The sequence below is a fragment of the Lissotriton helveticus genome, chromosome 3_1, assembly GCF_964261635.1.
Source record: "Lissotriton helveticus chromosome 3_1, aLisHel1.1, whole genome shotgun sequence".
Classification (NCBI taxonomy): domain Eukaryota; kingdom Metazoa; phylum Chordata; class Amphibia; order Caudata; family Salamandridae; genus Lissotriton; species Lissotriton helveticus.
The window spans coordinates 414,838,542-414,864,423 of NC_136061.1; the positions used below are offsets into that span (position 1 = coordinate 414,838,542).

A 25,882-nucleotide genomic window follows, 5' to 3' on the forward strand; every position below is an offset into this window, starting at 1 on the left:
GTCGGGTCTGGATCGTTCCCGTTTGGGCTCCAGACATTTTTGGAGAAAGAAGACAGAAAATACAGAAAAGACGAGGAGAAGTCATCTGAAGACTCCAGGGGACTTCACCGACGAAAAACAAGCAAGGATAAGGCGTTTTCCATCGATCTTCGACGACCGTCGATGAACACGCGACCAGAGAGGCCCTGGACGCTCGAGGATGGACAACACGCCGTTCAAGTTCTGCCGTAACTGCCACCACAAGTACGCGCAGAAGGACCAGCACCCGGTATGCAACCTTTGCCTACCGGTGGACCACGAAAGCGGAGACTGCAACGCCTGTTCCGCCTTCACCCCGAAGACCCTTCGTGTGAGAGAGAGGCAGAGGGTAGCACACGCCGCCCTGCAGGGGAAGGCCCCGACTCCGTCACTCTACGAGCTGGGGATGTCCTCCGAGGAAGAAGACAACGCTGCTGCCGAAGACGACAGCTACACGGTCGTAGAGACCGATTACACGAAGACTTCTGACAAGGTAGGAGACTCTTCGGCCCCCAAGAACCCAAGAGACTCTGAGTCTAGAAAAATCGAGGGCAAGACCCCGAAAGCGCCGACGCCAAAAAAGGCGGCGTCCGCGACTACTCCCAGGCCCAGCGGATCCTCCGAGAAGGAGTCCCCGGCGCCGAGAGCTGCTGATCAGCAGAAAACGTCGAAAATCGTCCCCGAAAAGGATCGATCGACGAGGGAGAAGGACCCGAAACTGACGACGACGACCAGAGACCCGAAATCCGGTTCGACGTCGAAAACTTTGACTCCGAGAGGCACGGCGACCAGCCATCCGTCGAAGAGAGCGGCCGACCCATCCGACGCGGAACACGCGGCCGAGATGGAAAAGAAAAGAAGGCGCCTCGAGGCAGAAATGGAGAACATCATGCAGCGGAAGAAAGATTTCGACGCAAAGATGAAAGCCTTCACGATCCCTCACGACCAAGCCACCAGTGATGGAGGCGGTCGAGGAGGAAGAAGAGGTCGCCGAAGTCACCGAGCAAGACCAGGACGTCGAGGTGATCGACGACCAGGAGGAGTACGAGAATCCCTACGAAAGTTACAGCTATGGGGAGGAAGATGAGGGCAGGACAGACACAGAGTCGGCACCCTCTGACCTTCAGGAGGTAGATTACATCGATGTCGACACCGACAGCCCGGAGGAGGTGGTCGACACCTACCCCTCGAGGCCCTCGCCGCCGGACGACATCTGGGCCTACAACTCGGTGATACAATCTGCCGCAGCAGCTTTCAAGCTCAAGCTCGACGAAGAGAAGCAGAAAGCAGACTTCCTTCTAGAAACATTACTCCCAACACAAACGAGGAGCCAGTTCCTTCCAATGCTCGAGAGCGTCTTGGCTCAGGGGAAGGAAGCTTTCAGGGAGCCCGCAACATGCAAGGCAGTAACTCCCAGAACTGAGAAGAACTGAAGAAGTACAAGCATGCCACAAAGGACCCGGCCTACATTCAGGGCACGGTCTCCGCAGACTCCATTATCACGGCCACAGCAAGGAGGAGGGCTAACGTACCCACTACCTCGGGCCCACCACCGGATAAGGAGAGCAAAAGGATGGATCTGGTGGGCAGAAGGATCGAACGGAATGCCGCGACCCACTGGCGCATGGCTAATTCCAACGCCCTGATAAACGGGCACATGTACCAAATCATGGAGGGACTGGGGCAGTTGGTGAAGGACTTGCCCCAGGGTGCCAGGCAGAAAGCCGAAAAGCTGATTGAAGAGGGGAAGAATGCGGCAAATTCTTGCCTTAAGACTGCCCTGGATGGGGCAGACACCGCCAGCAGGCTCATGATGATGGGCGTCACGGAAAGGAGGCACGCCTGGCTCAGGATATCCGGTTTCAAACCGGAGGTGCAACACAGCATCCTGAACACACCGTTCAACGGCAGCACGCTTTTCGGACCAACAGTTGATGAACAACTCAGCCAACTGAAGAAAGATAACGAAACAGCAAGATCCATGGGGGCATTGCAGTTCAGAGGGAACAAGAGGGGCACCCCGTCACGGAGGCCCGGCGGGAGAGGCGGAAACCAGCCAGGTACATCACACCAGGCTTTCCAGCAAACGCACCAGGCAGACTCGCAGACTCAGCAGGGTCATCAGAAGCAGCCCTGGCAGTACCAACAAAGAGGCCAGTCCTTTCGAGGGAGAAATGGACGGGGGCAAAATAGAAGAGGGGGCCAGCAGCCCACCTCCAAGTGACTTCAAAAAACTCCGTGTGCCTGCCCGCAAAAGAGAACCCAGGGGGCAGCACGTACAGATGGGTCAAGACAAACTAGACACCTACGACCACAGGACACCAGTGGGAGGAAGATTAAGATACCACCTCCAGGAGTGGAGAGACATCACATCAGACAAATGGATCCTCAACATTATCCAATTCGGATACTGCATAGAGTTGGAGGGGAGGCCAACAAGCAAAAAACCAAAAAGAAAGCCACTAGCAGGCAAGCAGCTACAGTGCCTTCAGGAAGAAGCAAAAGAACTCCTGCAGAAGCAGGCCATAGAACGGGTACCCTTCAAGGAAAGAAACACAGGAGTATACTCAACGTACTTCCTGGTACCAAAAGTAGACGAGACAATGAGACCCATTCTCGATTTAAGGTTCATGAACAAATTCATAAGAAAGCAAAAATTCAAAATGACCTCCCTGCAAGAGGTGCTCCCACAATTGCAGATCGGGGACTTCATGGTCACTATAGACCTCAAAGACGCATACCTGCACATCCCAATGAACAGAAAGCACAAACACATGCTCAGGTTCACCGTCGGAGAAAGCCACTACCAGTTCACGACACTGGCCTTCGGTCTGAAATCGGCGCCAAGAGTTTTCACAAAGTGCCTCGCAGCAGTCGCAGCGCACCTAAGAAAGCAAGGGATACACGTATACCCTTACCTGGACGACTGGCTGGTGAAAGCAAACTCATACCAGAAATGCAAGCGGCACGCACATACAGCACGCTCATAAACCTGGGGTTCTCCATCCATTGGAAGAAATCATCAATGGAGCCAGAACAAGTGAAGATCTTCCTGGGAGCACAGATCAACACCTTACAGGGCAAGGTGTTCCCCAGCGAGAAGAGGGCGAGGGCGCTGGTGAAGGAAACTCGCCTCTACCGGAAGGGACAAGCTCGGACAGTGAGGACTGCGAGCAAGATCTTGGGGATGATGGCATCATGCATCCACCTGGTACCGAATGTACGACTCCACATGAGACCCATTCAAGAATGGCTACAGGAGCAATGGTCACAAGCTACAGGCAGTTGGGAGGATCTAGTGGTTGGCACGCAGTGCAGAAGGAGATGACATGGTGGACCATGGAGAACATAGCAAGGGGAAAGCCTCTAACGCCCCCAACGCCAACAGTGACCATCACCACAGACGCATCCCTGAAGGGATGGGGCGCTCACATGGAGGAGCTCAAGGTGAGAGGACTGTGGACACCGACGGATGCCACAAAACACATCAATTACTTAGAATTGAAGACAATCTTCCTTGCACTGAAAGCCTTCCAGACAAGACTGTACAATCACAAGGTGTTGATACAAACAGACAATACCACTGCGATGTTCTACATCAACAAGCAGGGGGGCACCCAGTCAGCCCCGCTTTCAACGCTAGCACAGGAGATATGGAGGTGGGCAATCCCTCTCAAGATAGACCTGCTGGCCATACACCTGCCAGGGAAGGACAACATACAAGCAGATTGGCTCAGCAGGCAGACTTCAGCATCCCACGAGTGGGAGCTCAATGCTCAGGAGACAAGGCACCTATTCGACAGATGGGGAACTCCATCGGTGGACCTGTTTGCCACACGCCAGAATGCAAAATGCCGAAACTTCGCATCCAGGCAGCCCGAGGAGGGGTCACTGGGGAATGCCCTATGGATAGATTGGTCAGGGACATTTGCCTACGCCTTTCCCCCGATACCACTGATGCACAGAGTACTGAGCAAGGGCAGAGCGAGCAACATGACACTGATACTGGTCGCACCACAGTGGGCGAGGCAGACATGGTACTCGCAGATCATGGAAATGACACAGTGTGCACCCCACAGATTCAGCAGGAGGAAAGACTTACTCTCCATGCAGAACGGAGAGGTGCTGCACCCAGAGCCAGAGAGCATGAGCCTAGTAGCGTGGCTCCTGAGGACATAGAGTTCGCACATTTAAGATTGCCAGAAAGTACACTGAAGGTCCTGCGGGAGGCAAGAAGGCCTAGCACTCGGAAGTGCTATGTTGCGAAATGGAAGAGGTTCACTATATGGTGTAGACAAGAAAGACTTCAAAATAAGATGAAGAGGGACTCCACAGTGCTAAAGTACCTGACGCACTTGCTGGAGAAGAACCTTAGCTCATCCTCCTTGAGGGTTCACTTAGCAGCAATAGTCGCCTACACAAGGGGTGAAACGTGCAGGAGTTTCTTCACATCACAGGTGGTGAAGAGATTCCTAGAAGGGGCGAAAAGGATCGCACCGCCCAAGCGGGTGCCGCCACCTGCATGGAACTTGAACATAGTCCTAACGGAACTCATGAAAGAGCCCTTTGAACCGCTCCACAAGGCGTCCTTAAAGATGCTGACTATGAAAACAGCTTTTCTGGTTGCAATAACGTCCCTACGCAGAGTAAGCGAGCTTCAGGCTCTGACGCTACAAGAACCCTACATACAAATACACAATGACAGGGTTGTGATGAGGACTGACCCAAACTTCATGCCGAAGGTGGTATCTAAATTCCACATGAACCAGTCTATACAGATACCGAGTTTTTTCCAAAAACCAACTGCCGCTGAGCGAGCTCTGCACACCCTGGACGCCAGAAGGGCAGTCATGCACTACATCGAAAGGACGAAGGGACACAGGAAAACAAAACAGTTCTTTGTGTCATTTGCCAACAGTTACATGGGAAAAGCAGTAACCAAAAAGACAATTGCACAATGGATCGCACAGACAATCCAACTCTGCCACAAGCGTGCAGGACAAGAGCTAGCAGAGGGGACACGTGCCCACTCCACTAGGAAAAAGGGCGCTACAATAGCCTTCCTGGCTAACACACCCATACAAGACATATGCCTGGCGGCAACATGGGCTTCGGTGCACACGTTCACGAAGCACTACTGTGTGGACATACAGATGAACAAGGAAGCTCAAGTTGGACAGAAGGTGCTACAGCACATATTCAATACCCAACGCTCATCTTCCACCCAACCGCCACAGAAATGAGAAACCGCTACGAAATCTATGCACAGCATAGTGAATCCAGAAAGATTCACGCTGCAAAACGAATAGTTTTCTTACCTGTCGGTGTAGTTTTGCAGCTTGAAGATCTTTCTGGATTCACTAGCGAACCCACCCACCTCCGCCAGAAAGATGAGGCTGGAGAGAGAAGAGGTGGTTAACAAAAGAAAGGTTTTAAAAAAAGTACAAAGCGGTAAAATACCAACTAAATAGAACATTGCCATTACTTCGGAAACGAAAAGAAACACGGAAAAAAAGAACCCGAAGATGGCGCCCAAGAGTGGGAGCTTCCGCAGGAAGCATGCCGACGTCACCGGAAATACACCCATGGGGGTGTGAACGCCGACGCCCACCTGGGCTAAGAAAAAAAAAAAAAAAACAAAGAAAAGACTACGAATCCGGACCCAACCACAAGACCGCGGAATAATGCACAGCATAGTGAATCCAAAAAGATCTTCAAGCTGCAAAACTACACCGACAGGTAAGAAAACTATTCGTCCAGGCCCATTCTGGACTTGCGACAGGCAAACAAATGGATTCGCAGAGAAAAGTTTTGCATGCTGTCGTTGCATCAGATTTATCCTCAGCTGCAGCGGGGAGACTGGCTTTGCGCCATAGACCTACAGGATGCGTACTTCCATGTGCCCATTGCACACAAACACAGGAAGTTCCTGCGATTTCAAGTCGGCACCAATCACTATCAGTACACGGTACTTCCGTTCGGGCTGAAGTCTGCGCCCCGGACGTTCTCGAAGTGCATGGCAGTGGTAGCGGCACACCTGAGGAAGAACAAGGTGTTTGTCTACTCATACCTGGACGATTGGTTGATCAAGGCCTCCTTCTCGGAAGCTCAAGCACACTTCCAGAAGACGTGCATTCTCTTGAACAAGCTGGGGTTGCACATCAACATGTCCAAGTCTGTCCCGACTCGGTCCAGTGTATCCAGTACTTGGGAGCCTCCATCGATACGCTGTCGGCAAGCGTGTCTCCTTCGGAAGAGCGACGTTTATCACTCCTTCGGAGGGCTCAGGCTCTCATGTCCACTCCATCCATGACAGTGAGGACGGTGTCTTCTCTGCTGGGATCGATGGCCTCATGCATCTTCCTGACACCACATGCGCGGCTGCACATGAGACCGCTGCAGGAGTGCTTAGAAGATCAGTGGGACCATAGGAGAGGCTCTTGGGACGACAAGATACGACTGTCTCTGCATGCTCTTCAGTCTCTGAAGTGGTGGTGTTCAGCGGAGAATCTCCTCAGAGGGGTTCCCTTCCACGAGGACATTCCCACTCAGACTATCGTGACGGATGCTTCTCTCCTGGGATGGGGAGCGCACTCCGGAGATCTGCAGATTCAAGGGACGTGGTCCCCGTCTGAGTCCACGTACCACATCAATTTCCTGGAACTCAGGGCTGTTCACTTGGCGCTGAAGGCCTTTCAACCGTCCTTCCGGACCAACTCTCTGCTTGTACAGACGGACAATACGACCACGATGTATTACCTCAACAAGCAGGGGGGCTCGAGATCACGCACTCTCTCAGGAGGCGCAGGCGATCTGGCATTGGCTTCTGGCTCGAGGACTCTCTAACGGCCACTCATCTGCCAGGTGTGCAGAATGTTCAGGCAGACGAGCTGAGCAGACTGATTCAGGAAAACCACGAATGGGTCATAAACGACGAAGTACTAGGAGAAGTCTTCGCAAGGTGGGGAACTCCAGACGTAGATCTGTTCGCCACCGCCGAAAACAGCAAATGCCGAGACTTCGCCTCCAGGTACTACCAGCCGGGGACGCTGGGGAACGCGTTATGGATCGACTGGTCGAACAGCTTTCTGTACGCTTTTCCACCCATTCCCCTGATTCCAGCGGTTCTCATCAAGCTCCCATTCCAGGGCGAAGATGATTCTGATTGCCCCGGAATGGCCCAGACAGTGGTGGTTCACGGACCTGCTTCACCGGTCTCTCCTTCCTCACATGAAGCTGCCGTGCAGGCCGGACCTTCTCACGAAGTTCGGGGGGTGGATGGTGCACCCCAACCTCTCGTATTTGAGTTTGGCGGCATGGCTCCTGAAATAGTGCAATATGGCCATTTGAATCTCCCAGAGGATTGTATGGACATACTGAAGGAGGCTAAGCGACCTTCCACTAGGACTTCTTATGCTTACAAGTGGAAGAGGTTTTGCATCTGGTGCTCGTCTACGAACTATGACCCTACGACATGCAAGGAAGAAGTCATCCTTCATATCTGCTACATCTGGCGCAGTCTGGCCTTAATGTCCATTCCATTAAGGTTCATCTGGCTGCTTTGACTGCCTACAGGAAATGCCCTTCACAGACTTCCTTCTTCCAGATCCCTGTGATCAAGGATTTTCTAGAAGGCTTGAAGAAAGTATTCCCTCCTGTCAGGCTTCCTTCGCCTTCATGGGACTTGAATGTGGTGCTGTCCAGGTTGATGAAGGAGCCTTTTGAACCTATTCATAAGGCTTCGTTGCAGCACCTATCCTGGAAGGCGGCGTTCCTCGTGGCCATTACATCGGCCCGCAGGGTGAGTGAAATTCAGGCGTTGTGTTGCCAAGAACCTTATACTGTATTTCATGCTGCTACGGTTGTTATGCGTACTCACCCTAAGTTTCTTCCCAAGGTTGTTTCTGATTTTCATATCAACCAGACTATAACTTTACCTACGTTCTTTCAGAATCCTTCATCTCCAGCGGAAAGGTCTTTGCATTCCCTGGATGTTCGGAGGGTGCTGGAATTTTATCTGGATAAAACCAGTGATATTCGTAGGTCAGACCCATTGTTCATCAATTATGGATCAGTCAGGACGGGTCTTGCGACCTCTAAGCAGTCTATCTCTAGGTGGATTGTGTCCTGCGTACAGCTGTGTTACCACAAAGCTAATAAGACCTTAGGAGGTAAGCCTAAGGCTCATTCCACCAGGGGCAAGGCTGCTACGACGGCATTGCTCCGTAATGTTCCGATTGCAGAAATCTGCAAGGCGGCCACTTGGAAGTCGGTTCATACCTTTGCTAAGCATTACTGCCTGGACACTGATGCTAGGGCAGATTCTCAGGTTGGACAGGCTTCTCTGCGAAATCTGTTCGCACAATAGTGGTGTTGATTCTCTTTTCTCCACCGCCGCTTTGGTGTGGGGATGGGCTTGCCATTCTATTCACTAGATTATGACTAAACACAGAGATCCCCTACTACAGAAGGAGTAGTTTCTGTCCTGTAACTCCAGTTCTGTAGTAGGGGTATCTGTTATAGTCATAAGCGCCCTCCCTCCTCCCCGGTGGAGAGAGACATATTCCTTTAAGGAATGCTACAGGTCTGGCGTGTTACGCCTTCAAAAAGAACAAAGTAAATGGGACCTGCAGTGCATTCTGGGATACTGTGAAGTTCTGGAAAGTTCTCTTAAAGGCACAGTATCCTGTTCTGAGCCACATAATGGCAGCCTATGGGGCTTGTCTGTCCAGGTTCTTCTCTCTATCATTCCTTCCTGAGGGAGTTTGCTGTTAAAGCAATGGAAATCTGTACAGGCGTTTGCTGTTTTGTGGATTTTATGGTGGAATTTCTAGTTGAAGTACTGGACAGTGTAGCCTTTTTAGGCTGCATTATCTGTCTTTAAATTCTCTCTTAAGTGTCTATGCATTTCTGCATTTTTTGACACTGTAAGATTATTTTTGATTGCTCCGGGGTCCACGCACATGGGCGGGACTATTCACTAGATTATGACTATAACAGAGATACCCCTACTACAAAACTGGAGTTACAGGACAGAAACTACTCCTATCCAGTATGGTTACTGCCTAGAACTTACAGCCACCCCATCACACATACCACCCAGGCAGTGTCCTATGTCCACAGAACATCTCACGCTACTGAAACAATGGGTTCTCTCATTGCTTCAAAAGAACGCAATAGAGATTGTTTCCTTACAACATCAAGAAACAGGGGTTTACTCGCTGTACTTCCTAATACCCAAAAAGGAGGGACACGAAGACCAATTCTTGATCTCGGGCCCCTCAACCTATATATACACTCTGATAATGTTCACATGATCACTCTGCAACAAGTGCTCCCGCTGTTACAAGGCGACTTCCTTGCCACACTAGATCTCAAGGACGCCTACTTTCACATTCCCATACATCCATCTCACAGGAAGTATCTAAGGTTTGACCTAGACGGACAACACTATCAGTTCAAAGTCCTTCTATTCGGGGTGACAACTGAACCCAGTGTTCACAAAGTGCCTTGCAGTAGTAGCCGCACATCTCAGAAGACCACAATTTCATGTCTTCCCATATCTAGACGACTGGTTGATAAAAGCCAAGTCATTCAATCAGTGTGTTCAACACACTCATCAAACCATTCCAACATTACACAACTTGGGGTTCACGATCAACTACACCATGTTTCATCTCCAGCCCTCTCATATACACCAATATCTAGGGGCCACAAACACTGCTACAGCTCCAGCATATCCCAGTCCACCCAGGATAGTGAGCATTCAAGCCTTGGTCACAAAATTTCAAGCTCAAGCCCAGCCAGAGTGTTCATGCAACTCATGATGGCATCTTGCATTTTTATTGTACCATATGCAAGACTTCAAATGCGTCCATTACAAGAATGTCTAGCACATCAGTGGAATCGGGCTCAAGGACAACTTACAGATCTGGTGTTGGTGGACAGCCGCACACATCGCTCTCTGCAGTGGTGGAACACCAAAAACTTGTCCAAAGAGCGTCCGTTCCTCGAACCTCTTCCACAGATAGTATTTACAATAGACTCATCACTCACTGGATGGGGAGCCCATCTATTAGGACATACAACTCAGAGAAGATGGACCACTCAACAAAGAGTGCTCTACATCAGTCACCTACAGCTACTAGCAATATTCCTAGCACTAAAATCTTTCCAAGTACATGTTTCAAAACAAAGCTGTCTTGACCCGGACAGACAACACGACAGCCATGTACTACATACAGAAACAAGGAGGCACACATTCTCTGCAACTGTCCCAGCTTGCACAGAACATTTGGAGATGGGTATTCCACAAAAAATATCTGTTCGAGGCATGTGGGCTGCTGAATTCATATCTATAGCATAGATCGCCGCCTAGTGTTGGGTCCGGATGATTGCACATTGTTGTCCTGGAAGAGTCTTCGAAGTATCACGAGATAGGTGGCTCCTCTCTTGGACTACAGCGCGCATGGGCATCGACTCATCCCCAGATGGGTTCGGATGCATATTTGATCACTCAAATTCGGATTCGATAAAAACTTTCTTTTCGCCCAAAGGCCTTTCCTATATCGTCGGTATTGTCTTGCGTTCGGTGCCCAGCTCTGTTCCGGCTCAGTTCCCGAGTCGGACATACAGAGGAGTCGCGTGGCTCTTCGGTGCTCGAGGCCCAGTCAACGCAACAACTTATTCGACGACACATCATGGAACGGAGCCCTTTCAAGAGGTGCCCCGTGTGCAACTCCAAGTATCCCCACATCGACGTCCACCCGGTGTGCAACAAGTGCCTGTCGCCGGATCACGATGAAGCCAACTGTATGGCTTGTTCTCGTTTTCGCTCCAAGAAGACGATTCGACTTCGGCGCGTGGCGCGCCAGGAGGCCCAGCAGACGGCACCTGACCCGGTGAACATTTTCGATACGGAGGGAGAAGGAGCAGGAAGTTCGTGAGCCGATTTCCATTCCAGCGGCAGAGATCGACTCCAACTACGACGCAGACGTAGAAATGCTCGATACAGAAGACGATGTCGTCGACAAGGTAGGAGACGACGATGAGGCCTATGGGGCCACGGAAGATAGCTCAGGCGAAGAGCTATGCCCCGTTCGGACATTAACTAAGGTTCAGGTCGAGGGATCGCCACATGGCCTTACCCAAGATCTTACACCTAGATCCACGGTCTCGCCTCCGGGCCCGGCTACGGACACTTCTGCGGAGCCGCCATTAGTCAAATCGAAACCAAAGGTACAAGCTTCGGTCTCGACAAAACCGAAAGTGATAGAGGCGCCGTCGAAACAGAAAGCGCCTGTCGCATTGGTCTGCTCCACGTCTTCGGACCTATCGAAGCAGACTAAGCCAAAGAAGGTTGTCGAACAGGTGAAGTCGCTCAAGGGCGTCGAGCCGAAGGCTGGGGCACCGAAAGCGATTGTCAAGGCGGTCGACCCGAAGACGTCAACGCCTAAGGCCGTCGACACGGTCAAAGGACTCGGAGCTCCAAAAGCTGTCGATCCTGCACGTCGGCCCGACAGGGCCAAGAGTACTGCTCCCCTAGAGTCCGCACATGGTAGTGGCTCAAGAGCACCTGTTCAGTCGACGAAACCGTCCGCATCCTTATCGAAGCAGGTGTCGGACTCGTTGCAGCGCATTAAGGACAAGGCTTCCGCGGTCGATCCGAAGGATACTTCGCCCCGAAGCCAGCCTCTAAACCGCAAAAGTCAACGCCACCGATTCAGTTCACGCTGCCGCCAAAAGCGGCGCCGAAGGCGTTCGCGCCCAGGAAGGTCGTCGAGGCGTCCATGACGGTATCCACGGGGCCGAAGCCTACCCCTGCAGTTGTAGGCACAAAACATCGACAACCCCGACTGGAGGAGCAGTCGGAACAATTTATCGACGCCGACACCGGTAAACTTTCCATCTACAAGCGAAAGATTACTCCGGCACAGCCTATGGAGTCATACACGATTCCTTTGAAGAAGAAAAAGGATTCCACAGATTCCCCAGTTCTTGTTGAACTGCTTAATCCACGTGCTCAGGACACTGCTCCACTCTCGCCCACTTACTCGGATGTGGAGGCTTGGGAAGGTGCCTATGATGAATACAACTACCCTGCCGACACTGATCCTGAAGATCAGCATGACACATGGGCAGATGCTGCGGACCCAGGGGATCCACAAACTGCCCCGGACCATCAAGTGTTTACTGTCAAAACCTCCCCTACTGAGGATTCTGCGGGATTTAATGCGCTTATTGAGAGGGCAGCCAAGAATCATGACGTCTAGCTTCATGCTGACCCTATTGAAGTAGACTTTCTGTTTGACACCTTTTCCACCTCTGAAAAGACCGTTAAGACTCTGCCAATGCTGAAGGGTGTCTTGAAACATGCTGCAGACATTTTTAAAGAACCCACACGTGCCAGGGTTATAAACCCCAGAATTGAAAAAAAATACAAGCCGGCACCTGGCGACCCTACCTACATCAAGGGCCAGTTGCCGTTGGACTCGCTAGTTGTTTCTAATGCCCGGAAGAGGGCAAATTCACAAACTACTGGTGATGCTCCTTCCCCTGACAAGGAATCTAAGGTGCTGGAAGCATCAGGGAAGAGGGTGGCGGCTCAAGCGGCCAATATCTGGCGCATTTCTAACACACAGGCACTCTTGGCCAGATATGACAGGGCACATTATGTTGCACTTGAAACCCGGTTACAACACTTGCCAGACTAATATAAGGAGGCAGCAGAGATGCTCATTCAGGAAGGGAAACTCATCTCAAATGCTTCTATTAAGTGTGCCCTGGACGCTACGGACACCGCGGCCAGGGCCATTAACACCAGTGTAATGTTGCAGCGTCAGGCCTGGCTCAGAATCTCCGGGTTCAAACCGGAGATACAAGCCACCATTCCTGAATCAGCCTGTTAACCCTGATCACTTATTTGGACCGGAGGTGGACACCACCCTGGAAAAAAATCAAAAAAGACACCGAGACTGCAAAGTGTATGGGGGCTCTTCAGTCCCAGCAGTTCAGGGGTAGTACTTTTCGTCGCTCAAGCAAGAGGTGTTTCCAGAGGCCAGATGTCCCAGCAAACACAGTACACTAAGAGTGGTGCACAAACCTCATACAACAAACAGAGTAGAGGTGGCTATCGTGGAAACAGCGCCAAGGGCAGAGGTCGTGGAAACAACAGCTCCCGATCCTAAGCCGCGAACAAACAGTGACGCCTTGTCACTGCCCCCGACCATACAACACCAGTTGGGGGGAGACTCCCAACAGTTCCTGCCAGTCTGGAAATCCATCACCACAGACAGGTGGGTCAGAAAGCTTATCCATTACGGGTATTGTCTGGAGTTGACATCCACTCCACCCAACATACCCCCAAAACACCGTCCTATGTCCACAGACCATTTGCACTTATTGCAGCAAGAGGTACTAGTCATGCTGCAGAAAGGGGCAATCGAGATCGTACCAGTGGAACAAAGAGGTACAGGAGTGTACTCCTTGTACTTTTTAATCCCAAAGAAAGACTGCTCCCTCAGACCCATTCTGGACTTCAGACCCATAAACCTATACATTCTATCAGAACACTTTCATATGCTCACACTGCAGCAGGTTCTTCCGTTGCTCAATCAGGGGGATTTCCTCGCAACATTAGATCTAAAAGGTGCATATTTTCACATTCCGCTACATCCGTCACACAGAAAATACCTCAGATTCACCATTCAGGATCAGCATTACCAATTCAAAGTCCTCCCTTTCGGAGTGACTACAGCGCCCAGGGTGTTTACAAAGTGCCTGGCGACAGTGACTGCGCACCTCAGGAGACAAAACGTTCACGTCTACCCTTATTTGGACTGGCTTGTCCAAGCGAAGTCGGCCCAGCAGTGTGCTGCCAGCATGTCTCACACCATTCACCTTCTTCACAATCTGGGATTCTCACTGAATTACCAAAAGTCGCACCTTCAGCCCGCCCATGTGCGGCAGTATCTAGGCGCAACAATAAACACTCTGGCAGCCACAGCACAGCCAAATTCTGTGAGGATCAACAGCATTCAATTGATTGCTGATAAAGAAATTCAGGCCGCAACACTCGCTCCCCGCACGAGTGTTCATGCAGTTGATAGGCATGATGGCCTCCTGCATCTTCATAGTACCGCACGCGAGACTACATATGCGTCCGCTTCAAGAGTGCTTAGCACGTCCGTGGAATCAGGCTCACGGACAGTTAAAAGACCTAGTGTTGGTGACCGGTCGTGCATACAACTCTCTGCATTGGTGGAATCCACACAACCTTTGCAAGGCACGACCGTTCCAGGAGCCTGTGCCACAGATCATACTAACGACGGACGCATCTCTCCAGGGTTGGGGAGCTCGTGCTCCACTACACAGTGCAGGGACTATGGACAACGCAGCAAAAGAGGATGCACATCAACCACCTAGAGCTGATCAACCACCTAGAGCTGATGGCAATCTTCATGGCAATGAAGGCATTCAAGGTACATCTGTGCAACAAGGTCGTGTTGATCCGGACGGACAACATGACGGCCATGTACTAAATTCGGAAGCAGGGAGGTACACACTCTCCACAGTTGTCTCATCTGGCTCAGAGCATGTGGAAGTGGGCCATACAGAGGAACATCTTCCTCTTGGCGGAACACCTCCCCGGCAAGGACAATCAGATGGCGGATCTGCTCAGCAGGTACAGCCACCAAATGCACGAGTGGGAGATACATCCATCAGTACTCCGCCCGTACTTCCAGCAGTGGGGTCATCCAGAGATCGACCTGTTCGCCACAAGGGAAAACGCAAAATGCCAAAGCTTTGCCGCCAGGTTCCCGCACCCACAGTCGCAGGGCAATGCGATATGGATGAACTGGTCAGGCAAATTTGCGTACGCTTTTCCCCCAGCACCTCTAATACCGCTGGTGGCACGAAAGCAGCACTCGATGACGCTCATCCTGGTTGCTCCAACGTGGGCACGCCACGTTTCTAGAACTTTCCGTAGTACCGCATCGAAGGCTGCACCTCACACCCAGGCTTTTGATGCAGAGCCATGGCGACATTCAGCACCCAGATCCGCAACAGCTCAACCTGGCGATCTGGCTCCTGAGGTCTTAGAGTTTGGCTACCTCAACTTGCCTCCTGACTGCATGGATATCATACGGGGGGCGAAAAAGCCCACCACCAGAGCATGCTACGCAGCCAAATGGAAGCGGTTTGTCATTTATTGCGTGGACCACAACATTGACCCGCTTGACGCGTCCACGCACAACATCATTTGTTATCTGTTACAACTTTACAAATGCAATCTGGTATATGCTTCCATTCGAATTCATTTATCCGCCATAGCGGCTTATCTGCAAAACAGGCAGCATCTCTCCCTTTTCAGAGTGCCTGCCATTAAAGCTTTTCTTGAGGGGCTCAAACGAGTCATTCCTCCCAGGACCCCGCCTGCTCCTGAATGGAATCTTAATGTGGTTCTCACCCGACTGATGGGTCCACCTTTTGAGCCTCTACATTCTTGCGAAATTCAGTTCTTAACATGGAAAGTGGCTTTCTTAATAGCCATTACGTCACTGCGACGTGTTAGTGAGCTCCAGGCGCTCACTGTACAGGAGCCATTCATTCAAATTCACTCCAACCGGGTGGTGCTGCGCACTAACCCTAAATTTCTTCCTAAGGTGGTTTCACAGTTCCATGTCAATCAAACTATTGAACTGCCTGTGTTCTTCCAAAATCCTGAGTCGGTGGCAGAAAGAATGCTCCACACTCTTGACGTCAAAAGGGCTTTGATGTACCAAATATTTTAGGAAGACAAAACAACTTTTTGTTGCCTTTTCCGCACAACACAAGGGCAACCCCATTTCCAAAGTAGGTATAGCCAGGTGGATCGTTAAGTGTATTCTAATTTGCTATCACAAGGCTAAGCGCACTTTAACGATCCCCCCTCCCCCCAAGGGCCCACTCCACCCGCAAGTTGGGGGCCTCAATGGCTTTCCTTGGAAATATCCCTTTAGAAGGCATTTGTAGAGCAGCCACATGGTCTACCCCACACACATTTACAAAACACTACAGTGTAGATGTGCACTCCAAGCAGCAGGCAGCTGTAGGGCAGGCTGTTTTAAAAACACTTTTTCAAACTTCTGCAGCTGGCACAGGCGGCCGCCGCTAATGGAGGGACTGCTGTATATTCTATGCTATAGATGTGAATTCAGCAGCCCACATGCCTCGAACTGAATATGCTACTTATCAGTATGCATCTGTTCTTGGCATGTAGGGCTGCTAACATTCATATCGCCCACCCTCCTCCCCGGCGCCTGTAGCGGCTGCAGAATTTACACTTACTCTTAGCATGGTCATCGCTCACTCTGTTACACTCCATCTTCGCCGCAATGGCTAAAAACAATCTGGGGATGGAGTCGATGCCCATGCGCACTGTAGTCCAGGGGAGGAGCCACCTATCTCGTGATACTTCGAAGACTCTTCCAGGACAACCATGTGCAATCATCCGGACCCAACACTAGGCGGCGATCTATGCTATAGATATGAATGTCAGCAGCCCTACATGCCAAGAAAAGATGCATACTGGTAAGTAGCATATTCAACTAGCGGAACACCTTCCAGGAGTTCACAATCAGATTGCAGATCTGTTAAGTCGACAGACACAACCGATTCAAGAATGGGAGCTACATCCACAAGTTCTTCTACTATTTTTCCACAAGTGGGGCCAACCAGACATAGATCTGTTCGCCACCCACAACAACGCAAAATGCCCAACCTTCACCGCCAGGTTTCCTCACCCGTTGTCCAACGGCAATGCGATATGGATGAACTGGTCAGGCAGATTAGCATATGCTTTTCCGCCACTCCCACTTGTGGTACGCAAGCTCTCCGACAACAGTCTCTCACTAATCTTAGTAGCTCCCACATGGGCACACCAACTGTGGTTCACAAGACTGCTAGAACTCTCACTAATTCCACACCAAAGACTCTGCCTGTCCCCATCCCAGTTAATGCAGAACCATGGAGAGATCAGACATCCAAATCCAAGTCAACTGAATCTGGCTCCTGAAGTCTTAGAGTTTAGTAACCATAACCTGCCACCAGACTGTGTGAACATCATTAAAGAAGCCAGACGACCCACTACTAGAGCTTGCTATGCTGCAAAATGGAAAAGGTTTGCCATTTACTGCACCAATAATCATATTGACCCACTGGATGCTTCCATCCAGAAAATCATTTGCGATCTACTGCACTTACAAAGAATGTAATCTAGCATACTCCTATACGTTTACATCTTGCAGCACTTGCTGCGTACTTACAAAACAAGACAACATTTGTCACTAATTAGAGTCCCTGCAATTAAGCATTTATGGAAGGATTAAAAAGAATCATTCCTCGTATGTTACCACCCTCCAGTGTGGAACCTAAATATTCTTACCAGGCTCATGGGACCCCCATTTGAACCTTTACACAAATGTGAACTACAGTTCCTCACATGGAAAACAGCTTTCCTAGTTGCCATTACCTTAGAAGATTAAGTGAGATTCAAGCTTTCACTATATAGGAACCATTTTTACAATTACATCGTAACAAAGTGGTCCTCAGACCAAATCCAAAATTCCTTCCTAAAGTCATCGCTACATTTCATCTTAATCAATCAGTGGAGTTGCCAGTGTTTTTTCAAAATCCAGACTCTGTAGCAGAAAGCGCTCTACACACCCTAGACTTGAAAAGAGCCCTTCTTTATTACATTGACAGAACTAAATCCTTTCGCAAAACAATCACGAATGATGCGGTCTCACTCAACCTCCACAGCCATTTTTATTTTTTATTTTTAGATTCTGAAAACCTTGAGAATCCAATACACAAAACAAACCCCTACCCAAAGCTGCTTTTCACGTTGATATGCTAGCATCGCTTTTGGCGGGCGGCGCCAGCCCCTCTACCCTGGGCATGGCGGCATCTGTCGCTCTTCCCTGAATATTATGATAGGCTTAGTCTCCTATGCTTCCGCCTCATCAGTTCACGAGAGACCGGCATAAGCTCCTCCGCTGCCGGTTACTGCTGTCCGTGAATGCGAAGTTGGGCACGTGATAGGTGAGGCAGCCTGGTGACAGGGTCTACATTTATGCCCTGTGGCTGGCACAGGCGCTCTGCGCGCGGGGAGGGCTTGGTAGAAGGGTAGGCAGAGTATGAGAGCAGCGTGTAACGAGCAAAGGAAAGCTGGGACCCCCGCCCAGAATCCAAACACTCCGGCTGATGAAGGGGGCGCCTCCAGCCAGGCCTACTTTTTTGGGGACGGCACTAGGGCCGAGTTCTGCTGCAGCTGCTCATCTAAAACTAGCGCAAAAACAAGCACAAGCGCGGCAGGCTGATGGGAGCAACGCGCGCGCGGCAGCAGGGGTAAGGTCGGGGTTGCGAGATTCACTTGCGGGAGTGATAATTGCTGCCATATGGTGGCGCTCGCTCCCACAAGTGAATCTCCTGACGTGCACGCGTTGCCATTGAAGGCAATGTAACGCATGCACGTGCTTGGCTAAAAAAGCCAAAGCGATCCCAAAAGGTCTTTTTTCCTTTGCAGCGCATGCATGTTGCATAGGCAAGACCTAAAAAGAAAAGCTGTAAGGTGTTTTTGGGGTGGAGGGGTTTAAACAAAATGTAAATATCAGTAAATGGTGATCCACACATGATAAACCATCACAAACACTATTTCAACACATTATCATTTAAGTGTTATATAGTTTTGTCAGTAAAACTGTTCATGTGAAAAGTTTGATGGAAAATGTATCGTCTGTAAATGACAGTGCTCTACCACACAATGGGTTTTACTTTGAAAAATGGTCACACCTCATGTCCACTAAAGGTAGGTGAGTCATGAATGCTACTTCCAATGACTTAACAGTAAACCCTCATAAGGAGGCACAGTGAAGCAAACAAAGGAAAGCCACTATTTGATTAAAAATATGGTATTTGAGTAGATCATCCCAGCCGCACCTTGCTTTGTTAGCAAATGATATGCATCACCCTGCCTGCAGGTTCAGTCAACAATTCTGATAAGTTCCCATATTTGGCATTTGAATTGGATGCCATACAGCAAAAAATTGCTGCGAGATTCCCAAGTTTGTTCTTTCACCTCATCAAGCTGTTACTAGGGGGTAGATATCCTTCTGAAATGCATAACTGAACTAGGTTCAAATATTTATGGTTCTTAAAATACGCACCTTTCACAATTGGATTTCAAAAGAGAATCTTAATCATTTGCTTTACGCATTTTAATTTTTCTTACTTGCTTAAATAAAACACTTGGGTTCCTCCTTCGTGATATTGAGTGATACTAATATTCACCGCTAATAACACACACCTTGATAATATACTGTTACCGTTTTCCATTTTATGATTGGCTCCATCATGTGTGTATTCTTATGCTGACTTTCTCTGCATCTTTCCACTGCAGTGAAGTAAAAACTTATGATCCTTCCGGCGATTCAACACTGCCCTCGGTTCCAAGGAAACGCAAGTTTGAGGAAGTGGAAGCAGCAGAAGAGGAGCAACCTGTGTTTAAAGAAAAGAAGGCAAAAAAAGCAAAAATTGCAGGTGTGTTCCAGCTGCATATTTTCTTGTGCTCAAACTAGTTTTTAGAGTAGTGAGTTTTGCAAGAGGTTTGCTTCTAGAATGACTGACTAGAGGACTTGTATAGGACATGTAATTAACGTAGACCTTTTCAAAATCTTCTGGAAGTTATTAGCTCGCAGCCTGGCAGGGGGTTGAAAAGTAGGACTTTGGAGCACAAGTCTTACTTTCCTGTAAATACAGCAGTGGTCTAGCCAAGTTTTGCTGAATGTTAAAATGCATGCTTGAGCAATTACTCTCTAGGGGTATTTTCTCCAAACAACTGATGTAAGAATATCATAGGACCAAAATATGGAGGAGTAAATATCAAAACAAAAACATTGTGGGGGTCATAATTTATAGGTAACAATTGATTTTTACTAGGCTAACCTTCATTTTAAAGTTACGTAATAACGGGTATAAGAATAGTAAATCTATGCTTACTTACTTGCACTGACCGTCACAATAATTTGATTCTCAATATTTGTCTCCCACAGTATTTTTTCCTCCATATTTTCACGTTACCCAATAGTTACACCTTGCAAATAAAGTAACACAATTTAAATACATTGATTTTTCACTACTACTTTTATTATCTTAGTTTTGACATTTTTCATTTGAAAATTCGGTTCAGATGTGAAATTGAATGTCAGCCATCTGACCCGATTCGGGTCTAGTTTGCGCTATATAAAACTCTGCAAAAAAAAATACTTTTGCACGTATGCCGTCAGTCCTTGTACAAGTGAAAACGGTGTGTAGAGACCACCTTTTGTGAACAGCTGATTAAAGTTCCATACCTTTTGGATTTAATCTAATTGCAGAATTATAAAATCCAAGTTGGAAATGAAAAAAAAACCCTGTTTGTGTATGTTCTGTAATTCTAAAATTTGACACCAATTTTTTTTCTATTTTGTTCTTGAACCGTTCTTTTTTTTATTTTTTTTATGGCATACGTAACCTAATATTGTACCTACTTGCATTTGATGGCAGCCTTAATAAACTTCTTTGTTTATGGTTTTATTTTTTAACAGAGTTGCCAGAGGAAGAAGAGCATGCTGAGGAACTGCCAGTGAAAAAGAAAAAGAAAAAAGTAAAAGTAGAGGTTGTAGAAGAGGAAGAGCCTTCCACAAGTGTAGCAATTGAGGTCAGTTAATTTCTCTGTACATCAAAACAATTTTGTGGTTTTTATGCGCCTCAAAGGTTTCTTGTTGGACTGTTTCATTGTATTAGCCATTACATGTTCTTACTGAAGATTGTACTTCCGCTAGTAGCATATTGAAATCCTTGTTTTATGGAGTGTGCCTTTGTGCCATCAAGGGATTTTAGGCACCTGAAACCATAAAGCAAAACAGCCCGTGGTTTTCAAATGTTACCAGAACTTCGGAGTAACAATATAGGAGCATATTTCATGTTACTTTTTATTTATATTGTGTTTATTTTGGTGCTTTCCGCTTGAAAAGGTTCTTTTATTCAAACTGGCGAAGAGAAGTATTACATTATTGCGAATGTAGGGTTTTAGAAAAAAAGCTTTTACTTTACTGAATGTATCATAATTTCAGTGACTCGGGCCATAGGCCATATACTAGGTTTGAGAACCCAAGCCTCTTTTTTACATTAATTATATCAAAAACACTGGACAATCGGTTTGTTAATGGATTCACTGGTGCAAAGATAGGCAAGGCAGAGCAGAAGAGGGCCATATCTCGTTTGATCATTCTCTGCATAAAAAATGAGATGGTGGCAAAAAGCAATCTCCGGATGGATTAAGTGCTCAATCCACCAGAGCTAAGGCTGCTATCACTGCGCTGGCACATGGATTGCCTATTCTGCAGTTTGCAAACTGCTTAATGGGTGTTGCTTCATATGTTCAGGAATCTTGTATGAGAAAGCGCTTATTTGTTGGAGGTTGAAAGATCTCACCGAGCTGGACTTGGAAGAGCAATAAACCCCCCCCCATTTGATAACTGAACACTTAAAGGTGTGTAGGGTGGTGTAATTTGCGTTGATCCCACTCACCCACCATGCCCTGCAAACTTTGCGTAGATAGATAAAATCACACTTTCCCCTCAGATTTGTGACAAACTCCCTGGGCCGATGGGTATCCCAAAAAAATCCTGCTTCCCGCTGGTTCCACACTTCTGCAGTGCTGACCTTCACATAGAATTCCAGTTTACACCCAGTAGTCATGGGTTGAACATTCTTATCTTTTTGTTAGTATTTGCTATTTGAAACTAGCACGTCCTGAAGGTCCGAAAACCAACCTGTGTAGGTATGTACTTCTATAGTGGATGAACTCAGCAGGAGCAATACCAATCCCTTCACACATTTGAGCACTGTACACGCAGAGGTGTCCAGGGTGGTGTAACTTTCACTGATCCCACTCAACCACAATGCCATGCAAACGTCAAACTTTGCCCAAATCGCTAACAACATTTTTCTCACGTTTGGCTGAAGCTTTCAGGGCCTGTGGGTATCAACGAAATTCCTAAGACTGTTTCCACACTTCTGATAACATTGCTTGCTACCCCTCTTGTGTGCCTCTGCCTAATTCCCACAATGCAAACATCCTAAAACGCAGTGTGGATACGAAGGGCTAGCTGCAGAGTGTGGGACTGGGCTTCCCTAGATGCCCTTACAAAGTTCAAACCTCGGCTACAAACATGCATTTTCCTTCTATTTCTGTGATGTAAAATTCCATACTCTGCGGTGAGCAACACATGTCATACAATCCAGAATTTCCACTGAAAAAGTTGATTATTGATTAGGGTGGTTGTGAGACCTAACCTGGTAAGTATTAATATGCTGTATCCAGTCCAGGTAGGTTACTTTTTTTATACAGATTTTATTCAGTTATTCATTTGAAAGTTAGGCAACAGCCCTACAATGACATGTAGGGGGGGAAAAAGGGTGATTGACATCGCTGAAGTTCCAACATTTTGATCATTTTCCAACACCTGCCAAACATGTAGGTAGTACAACTTAAACAAACTGCAGACAGTCCTAGATCTCAAGACAAGATTATGACATACGAACAGAGTGAGTCATTATACAGTGCGGGATAGATCGGTCAGTGAGCATTGGGAATATGAGGTCACTTATAAGGGGTCTGTGGGTCAGGTAGGTTACTTTTAATTTAAACCTTATTTCAGTTTGGGAAGTTGTGGCACGGAACAGTCGGGCTTAACTCATAGGAACAAGTGTGAAGCATTTATCAGTGCCAAAACAGTCCAGTCCAACATAACACAATAAAATAGCATATATTCACTAAGCCACTAGACATCAAAAATAAACACAAATTATATCAGGGGAACTGGAGCTAGGATTTTCAGGAGTTTGAGTTTTTGGATCTGCCACTGTTGTGGTTTGGCGGTGGTCCCAAGGTAACCTCTGGTTGGTTTGTGAAAAAGTTTAAAAGTGACCACTTTAGCAGTTTTAATGGGGGGCTGAGAGTACACAAATACAGGACAAGGGGCCAGGACCTTTTGGGCATCCCTTAGTGAGTTAGGCAAATTCAATTGTAACTGATCAGTTGGGCTTTCCTTTATTGCTGGCTTTTTGTTGATTTTGTGTTTCTGGAGCTTTACAGGAGACTAGCCAACTAGCTCTTGGTGATCAGTCTTCTGTCCTGGATTCACGTAGCAGCACTTAATCCCTAGGAGTTTCTCTCCAGAGGTAAGGCCCAGAATCACTCCTCTGGACTTTCAGTCCTTTAGTTCAGCAGGTGCAATCTTCCCATTTTCCACAGGTCCAACAGTCTACTGAGGAAGGTAGCCAAAGGTGCCACTTTTTTGCCCGACACTAGCTTTTAGTTGGGGGAGACTCTATAACCAATAGTAATATTCCCACTGGCAAACCTACTGACTCTTGTATCCATTCCTGGGGGGTTTGGCACTAAGCAGTCCCACTGTGCATCTCTGTGCCCAAATCCAAAATGTCCAATCTTTCTTCCTTTAGCCAGAGCTCTCGACATACCCCTGAGGTGTGTCTAGGACGATGAGGAACATGAAAAACAAAAGTTTACATTTTAAATTATTAATTTGAGTGGTTGACTCCAAACTGAAGGCATATAATGTAATCCATTGCTTTTCTATGGGAGAGGCATCCTTGCTACAGTGAAAGACTTTGTAGATGTTCACTGTCAGGACATGTACAACTTGCATGCACAGGTCCTATATATTTTTTATTTTTTATACCCTGCACCCTTTCCCCATGGCCACTTAAGGCCTACCTTACGGATGACTTGCAGGTATTTAAAAGGAAGGCTTAAGCATAGCAAAGTGTTTATTTTGCCATGTCCAATTTGCAGCTTTAAAACTGCTCTGTCAGGCTGAAGTGGCGGGCATTGAGCCATGTTTTCACTTAGTCACAGTAGTTGTGGCACAATCAGTGCTTCATTCCACCAGTGACCATTTAGCTTACAGGCCTTGGGTTTATGAGTACCATATACAAGGGACTCATTGATATAAATGACAGTCTGGTGTTAGCCAATTACACACATACTTTAGGCATCAGAGCACACACACTAGGCGTTAAATACCAGTGCCCCAGTGTTCAGAATCCGTAAACCAGATATAATAATAATAATAATCCACATTTTGTAAAGCGCACAATCACCCGTAAGGGTCTCTAGGCGCTGGGGGCCGTCGGGAAGATTAAGCAAGCTATTGCCCAGAGTCACATGATGCTGGGCTAACCTGCCGCCGGAGCCGGGGATCGAACCCTGATCCCCAGATTCCAGCGTCAGTCGCCCTGGCCGCGGCGCCACAGATATGAATTTAGCAAAAGCAGGGAAGAGTCTGCAAGAAGGACCTTTCCTCACAATTACAGTCAGAAGAAAAAATTACTTGCCTGTGTAACCTCATATCTGGTATGGACTAACTGCAGGTTCCTCAACCGACTCTCCCATCTTTTACCTTCTGTGAACTTTCATTCTGAAAAGGCCCTTTAGAGAACTGTACACCGGTACAAGTCCATTTGGGATTATGCTCCAAGCCAATCTGCGATTGTGTTCCATGCTTGAGGTCTCAGACAGTTCAAAAAGCAACTTGTAGTGTGCATGTGTGGTGCTTATATGCAACTTCACACATCCCTTCCAAAGCAGAACAAAATCACTGCGGAGCTACCTACTGGCGCAGGGGTACTGCTGAATATTTTCTGGATCCAGTCTTCACTCCTGGGGGAATATTCAAAAGGTGAGGAATCTGCAATTTTATCGACCCCCTCCGGTGCTGCCTTAGCAGGTAGAGTAATAAGTTATTATAAGCCACTTCTTTTTAGAACAAATAAATATAGCTACTCCCCAAAAAAATACGGCTGAGTAACAGGCTATTTAGTGAAAGGTTAACACATTCTTACAGTGAAAAGATCAAATCCATATTAAAACAGTACAATGTTGACATATGAAAAGCCCTATTGATTCTCAGATATTCCAGGTTACAAGTTTGCTAAATCATACAGCCTCTTCAATGTTTTATCTCCCTGCTCGGATTAAACCCTTGCCAACACACACAGTCCACAATAGTAAACATAGCATATTACACTCTGCATCTGCATACGTACTACATGTGTTTTTATACTTATTTTCTTATGATCGGCAGTATTGACAAATCCTTCAACTCTGCATTTGAACATATGAATGATTGGCAAAATCCCCACCTATTTTATTTGTTGTTTTGACCATATTACTTTTTGTGTTAAGTTTTATTGTATTTTATTTTTACAGCCACCAAAAAAGAAGAAGAAGAAAAAGAAAATCAAAGAAGAACCTACAGAGGATTAATTGGAATACCCAGTGTGGACTCCGTTCTTAATCTTATACCCTGGACACTTTGTGAAATTCATCGCTGAATGTCCTTGCAGAAAGTTCTGTAAGGGGAGAGGTGTTGGAAAAGAGGGTTAAGATTATTCACCCTGAACCGAAGATCATGAGCCTTGTTATTTTTCTACTCGGACTAATGGAGATACCGTTAATTGGGAGGAAGATCGTTGCCAATTTCAGTTTCTTGTATTTTTATTTTGTAATTCTTATAAAAAGGTAACCTATTTTAAAGATTGGTTTAATTATTTAAAGTAGTAAGAAGTTTGTTTGCCTCCTTGAGTGCAGAGGCTGTTATTTTGCTATCTGGGGAAGTTTGCTTTTAAGCCTTCATGAACTTATCATTAAAAGCATCCAGGCCTAATTTGTGTCCTTTTTTAGGACTCTTATATCAGACCGCACACACAATATTATGGTCATTGAGCTCAGCTGCTGCATATCAACGGATGGCTT

General features: G+C 47.6%; 1 protein-coding gene across 1 annotated transcript in view; it reads left to right on the top strand.

The window, feature by feature from the left end:
• Positions 1 to 25,663, top strand: part of NOP58 (NOP58 ribonucleoprotein) — a 130,460-nt gene extending 104,797 nt beyond the window's left edge. Inside the window, exons 13-15 of the mRNA XM_078680229.1 lie at positions 19,460 to 19,599; positions 20,646 to 20,758; positions 25,337 to 25,663. Coding sequence (XP_078536355.1) covers positions 19,460 to 19,599; positions 20,646 to 20,758; positions 25,337 to 25,393 — 310 coding nt within the window. The 3' untranslated portion in view covers positions 25,394 to 25,663. The remainder of the gene's footprint in view (positions 1 to 19,459; positions 19,600 to 20,645; positions 20,759 to 25,336) is intronic.
• Positions 25,664 to 25,882: the final 219 nt, after the last annotated feature.